The 5,456-nt window shown below is 38.8% G+C and overlaps 2 protein-coding genes across 3 annotated transcripts in view; one reads left to right on the top strand and one right to left on the bottom strand.

Annotated features, from left to right (window-relative positions):
• Positions 1-4,438, top strand: part of LOC104780504 (DExH-box ATP-dependent RNA helicase DExH11-like) — an 8,862-nt gene extending 4,424 nt beyond the window's left edge. For both annotated transcript variants that reach the window (XM_010505010.2, XM_010505008.2), the window contains 14 exons: positions 171-281; positions 546-613; positions 710-1,079; positions 1,177-1,332; positions 1,429-1,539; positions 1,695-1,748; positions 1,867-2,124; positions 2,228-2,337; positions 2,496-2,649; positions 2,724-3,177; positions 3,266-3,480; positions 3,575-3,813; positions 3,911-4,037; positions 4,118-4,438. In XM_010505010.2, coding sequence (XP_010503312.1) covers positions 171-281; positions 546-613; positions 710-1,079; positions 1,177-1,332; positions 1,429-1,539; positions 1,695-1,748; positions 1,867-2,124; positions 2,228-2,337; positions 2,496-2,649; positions 2,724-3,177; positions 3,266-3,480; positions 3,575-3,813; positions 3,911-4,037; positions 4,118-4,330 — 2,640 coding nt within the window. In that variant the 3' untranslated portion in view covers positions 4,331-4,438. The remainder of the gene's footprint in view (positions 1-170; positions 282-545; positions 614-709; positions 1,080-1,176; positions 1,333-1,428; positions 1,540-1,694; positions 1,749-1,866; positions 2,125-2,227; positions 2,338-2,495; positions 2,650-2,723; positions 3,178-3,265; positions 3,481-3,574; positions 3,814-3,910; positions 4,038-4,117) is intronic.
• The window catches only part of LOC104780503 (transcription termination factor MTERF2, chloroplastic-like), a 2,668-nt gene continuing 1,733 nt past the window's right edge, over positions 4,522-5,456 (bottom strand). The window contains exon 2 of the mRNA XM_010505007.1: positions 4,522-4,876. Coding sequence (XP_010503309.1) covers positions 4,613-4,876 — 264 coding nt within the window. The 3' untranslated portion in view covers positions 4,522-4,612. The remainder of the gene's footprint in view (positions 4,877-5,456) is intronic.

Genomic DNA, 5,456 nt, shown 5'->3' with positions numbered 1-5,456 from the left:
ATCGTGGTGCCGATATCATACGTGATATAGAATGGGTAAAAGAGCTTTTTGATGTCTTACTTTCTTATGTGTTTAATAGTGTGCCCAAATCGCTCCATTTCTAAGCAGCCTTAGTAGCTCTGTGTGAAACTTCAATCGCGTGTCCTTGTTAATGTTCCTATGACTGGCAGGTTATATTTGATGAAGTTCACTATGTCAATGACGTAGAGAGAGGGGTTGTTTGGGAAGAAGTTATCATCATGTTGCCAAGGCATATAAATTTTGTCCTCCTTTCTGCAACGGTACTACTCAATGCTTTTATATGCATGTGTTTAGAAAATCTTAGTTCTTTCAGGTGGTGTTGTGTTTGTTTTGCATCTAATCTTTGGCTATGACTTTTCACATAAGATGAGTTTGAAAGGAATAGGTGATCTAATATTTTTTGGTCGCAATCCACCAGTTTCTAGCATCTATGGAGATATATATGGCTTCATGGTTCAATCATTATTTTGCATTCTTTTTTCCCCATATGCCTCTGAACTTATAACATGAATAATTTCTTATAGGTGCCAAATACATTTGAATTTGCTGATTGGATTGGCCGAACAAAACAAAAAGAGATACGTGTTACTGGGTGAGATTTAATATATCCTGGTTAAAGTATTGTTCATTTAATTCAATGGTTGATATTGAAGTTTTAATTTCTTAATTTTATGGGTTTTATTATCAGCACGACAAAAAGACCAGTTCCCCTAGAGCACTGCCTATTTTATTCTGGAGAACTCTACAAAGTTTGTGAGAATGAAGTTTTTCTTCCTAAAGGGATAAAGGATGCTAAAGATTCACAAAAGAAGAAGAATTCAAATGCAGTTAGTGTCGCTCCTAAACAGCATACAGGATCTTCAGCTCATCAAGATGGGAACAAATCTCAGAAACATGAAGCTCATTCTCGTGGCAAGCAGAATAAACACTCAAGTGCAAAAGATTTGGGAAAATCCTCTTATAGTGGTAACAGTCAGAACAATGGGGCTTTTAGACGATCAGCAGCTTCAAATTGGTTACTGCTTATCAACAAGCTCTCAAAAAAGTCCCTATTACCTGTATGTTAGATGTCGCTTCTCGTTTCTTATATTTAAATTTACTGTCTTGTCAATTCTGGTCATTATGTCTAACCCTTTTATTTTCATTTCCCATTAGGTGGTTGTCTTCTGTTTCTCGAAGAATTATTGTGATAGATGTGCTGACGCTTTGACTGGGACTGACCTCACTAGTAGTTCTGAGAAAAGTGAAATCCGTGTCTTTTGCGATAAAGCTTTTTCAAGACTGAAAGGGTCTGATAGGAATTTACCTCAGGTTGGCTATCATAAAATTTCCTGGTTTTTAACATTATAAATTTAAAGAGTTGCCTTGATTTCCTACTCATGAACTGTGGGGGAATACATTTTAAAGGTCCTCAGAGTCCAAAGCTTACTTCATAGAGGAATAGGTGTTCATCATGCTGGGCTGCTTCCAATAGTAAAGGAAGTTGTTGAAATGCTTTTTTGCCGTGGTGTTATTAAGGTATGCTCAAAATTTTAGGCTTTATTCTTGTGCTATTTTCTGAGCCTACACGATAAATACAATGCTCAAGTTAATAGTTTTCCGTGCTTCTGGTTACTGCCTTGTGGACATCATTGTCATCATTGCTTCAGGTAATCTTTTGAATCTTTCTGCAGGTGCTATTTTCAACGGAGACATTTGCCATGGGGGTTAACGCTCCAGCCAGAACGGTGAGGCTAGTTTGATATTGTTTTGGATCGTATTCTTTATAACAAATGTGGGTATCTTGATAAGCATAACCTCTATGAAGTTTACCTATAATTTATCTTTCCTCGATTTATGCTACAGGTCGTTTTTGATGCTTTGAGAAAGTTTGATGGCAAGGAATTTAGACAATTGCTTCCTGGAGAGTACACTCAAATGGCAGGGCGTGCTGGCAGAAGAGGACTTGACAAAACTGGCACAGTTGTTGTCATGTGTCGCGATGAAGTTCCAGATGAGAGTGATCTGAGGCGTATAATTGTTGGAAGCGCAACAAGACTAGAATCTCAGTTCCGACTAACCTACATAATGATCCTCCATCTTTTACGTGTTGAAGAATTGAAGGTATCTCAAATGTCTGGACCATTGATCTGCCATATGTGTTGCTAACAGGCCTTTCTCTTGGTGTTTTCTGACTCGCTAATTTTCAAATGGTTGTTTTTGTAAGGTGGAGGACATGCTGAAAAGAAGTTTTGCTGAATTCCATGCCCAGAAGAAATTGCCCGAGAAACAGCAGCTTCTCATGCTAAAACGTGCTCTACCAGTCAAAAATATCGAGTAAGGCCAAACCTACTTAATTTTCGTACTCAGAGTGATTGCGCGGTTTTTTGTACTCTCTGTAGAATTGTAAAAAATCCATTGATTCTGTTGTGTTGTTTATGTTACCTCTGCATTCAACTTCACTGTCGAATTAACCTATAGATTTATTCGTCCAGATGTATTAAATGTGAACCGGCAATTGAAGATTACTATGACTTGTATATGGAAGCAGACGAATGTAACAGCAAGATGTCAGAAGCAGTCATGCAGTCTCCTAATGCCCAGAACTTTCTTGTACAAGGAAGAGTAGTGGTCATGAAACCTGAAACGGTGAGCACCCAGTCTCCACCTGTCTGTCTTTTCTCTGATTCATTAATGGGTTGCTCATGTGTGTTATTGTACAGGGCATAGACAATTTACTGGGAGTCGTTCTGAAGGGACCTTCCAACAATAACAGACAATATATTATTTTGGTAATAAAATCTGAAATACCGCCACCAGAGAAAAATATGGTCAGCATTGGCAAGAAAAGCTCAGATCCCTCTCAAGGTTATTTTATTGCGCCCAAGTCAAAACGTGGTTTTGAAGAAGAATTTTATACGAAGCCAAGCTCTCGTAAAGGTTCCGTTGTGATCAAGATAGAGCTCCCGTACCATGGAGTCGCTGCTGGTGTAGGTTACGAGGTTAAAGGGTTTGATAACAAAGAATTCTTGTGCATATGCGATAGCAAGATAAAGATTGATCAGTTTCGTCTACTCGAGGATGGGAACAAGGCAGCTTTTTCTCAGACGGTTCAACAGCTTTTGGATCTGAAATCAAATGGAAACAAGTATCCTCCTGCTCTAGACCCAATAAAAGGTTCTTTAACTAAATTATATCCCTATTTCGGTTTTCCCTGCTGCAAAATCATTTCTCCCTTAAATTTTATTTCATGATTCCATTTCAGATTTGAAGCTGAAAGATGCTGAGCTTGTGGAGACGTACTATAAATGGACCAGCCTGTTGCAAAAGATGTCCGCGAATAAGTGCCACGGTTGTGTCAAACTGGAAGAGCACATGAAGTTAGCTAGGGAGATTAAGAAGCATAAGAAGGATCTCAAAGATCTAGAATTTCAAATGTCTGATGAAGCCCTATTACAGATGCCTGCGTTTCAGGGCCGGGTACATTCAAATGAGAAAGTCCAAATGCATCTTTGTTTACTCTTTATGTATGATAATTTAGAGTAATATGTAGAGCTCTAATCTCTTCTTGCAGATCGACGTTCTGAAGGAAATTGGGTGTATAGATGAAGACCTCGTTGTTCAAATCAAAGGCCGTGTCGCTTGCGAGATGAATTCTGGGGAAGAATTGATATGCACAGTGTGTCTGTTTGAGAATCAATTCGAAGAATTAGAACCAGAAGAAGCAGTGGCTATAATGTCTGCCTTTGTCTTCCAACAGAAAAACACTTCAGCGCCTTCACTTACTCCTAAGCTAGCTAAAGCTAAACAAAGGTTTGTTACGGCCACTCTTTCCCTTCTCGTAACTACGAACAGTAATTTTGATCTGATCTGATCGATCTAATCTAATCATTGACCCTCTTCTGCATAGACTCTATGATACAGCAATCAGACTTGGTGAACTTCAAGCTCAGTACAACTTGCAAATAGACCCTGAAGAATATGCCCAGGAGAATCTCAAATTTGGTCTGGTTGAAGTTGTCTATGAATGGGCAAAGGTTTGTTACTAGAAAACACGGTAATTTATACATTTCACACTTCACATCTTTTAAACATATTGTATGCTTGATTTTTGCAGGGGACTCCATTCGCAGAGATATGTGAACTGACTGATGTCCCTGAAGGTCTGATAGTTCGGACCATTGTGAGATTGGACGAAACATGCCGTGAGTTCAAGAACGCTGCCGCCATTATGGGGAACTCGGCATTACACAAGAAAATGGATATGGCTTCAAATGCTATAAAACGTGACATTGTCTTTGCGGCTAGTCTGTATGTGACTGGAGTGTAAGATTTGAATATGAAACTGACTCGAGATGTTTGTCACATAACCTGAAATTCAAATCCCTATAACACATTAACAATGTTGATTTACTGTCTGACAAAGTCTTAAACTTAATGCAGTTTCTTGACCCAAATATAGTGGTTATTTGTTACGACTATTGCATTTTCTTATAATGGTAAAACTCATTTCCCCAATTGGATTGTATATTAAAAACCACTCGGATCCAAAGTCGAACTGAGACTACAAAAAATGGGTTTCAGATACAGACACTCGTAAATAAAAACGAAACTACGAGACACGATCTCTCGTGAAGATAGCCATAAGCTTAGGAACAAGCTTGTTGTGCTTCATCACGTATCTGTTCAAGAATATGTGATCAGTACACACCAAGACAGATGAAATCGGAGGGTTTTCACTTCCAATCAATCCCTTTGACATGAGAGCTTTGATTACATTACACCTCGGCACAATCCTCTTCTCCAGGCTGTATCCAAGTACCGCAGGGAACAAAACCACAGCCTCTAGTGGCCAATTCATTTTCTTCACCAAAACCTCAAACTTCTTCTTCATCATCTCTGCAGAATACGCAGTGCAGTTAGGATATCGCATAACCATCAACTTGAACTCATCTCTACTGAACCCTAAGTCTAGAAATGTTTGAATAGAGTCCAATATCTTCTTCTCTGAAGCTCGTATGCATTGTGGACGAGTCTTCAACACCAAAAGGACCTCTTCCTTCACCAGACCACACTTCTTCAGTGTTTCAAACGTCTGAATAATCTTATTCTCGGAGAATTTCAAAAAGAAAGGCCACTTCTTGAAAATTGCCCATATCTCCACTTCACTTAAGCCTAACCTTTTATAGACATTGACTTTCTCTTCTATGGTTTTGTCGCTCATCTCGTAGACTACACGCAAAGCTTCCACGAATTTAGCTTTGGCTGGATCAAAACCCATATCAACAACTTTCTTGAGTGTTCCTTCAAACTTCTCTTTACCATAAACAGGTTGAGAACTAGAGATGAGCAATGAAAACAACAACTTGTGAGGCACTCCCAATTCTTTCAAAACCAATATATTTCGCATTTTGTTCTGTCTCTTACCCTCTGCCAAAGAATGACATAACAAATCT

Source organism: Camelina sativa, chromosome 4 (assembly GCF_000633955.1).
Source record: "Camelina sativa cultivar DH55 chromosome 4, Cs, whole genome shotgun sequence".
In the NCBI taxonomy this organism is placed as follows: Eukaryota; Viridiplantae; Streptophyta; class Magnoliopsida; order Brassicales; family Brassicaceae; genus Camelina; species Camelina sativa.
The sequence above is the reverse complement of the archived record's forward strand: the minus strand, read 5'-3'. Positions and strand labels throughout refer to the sequence as shown.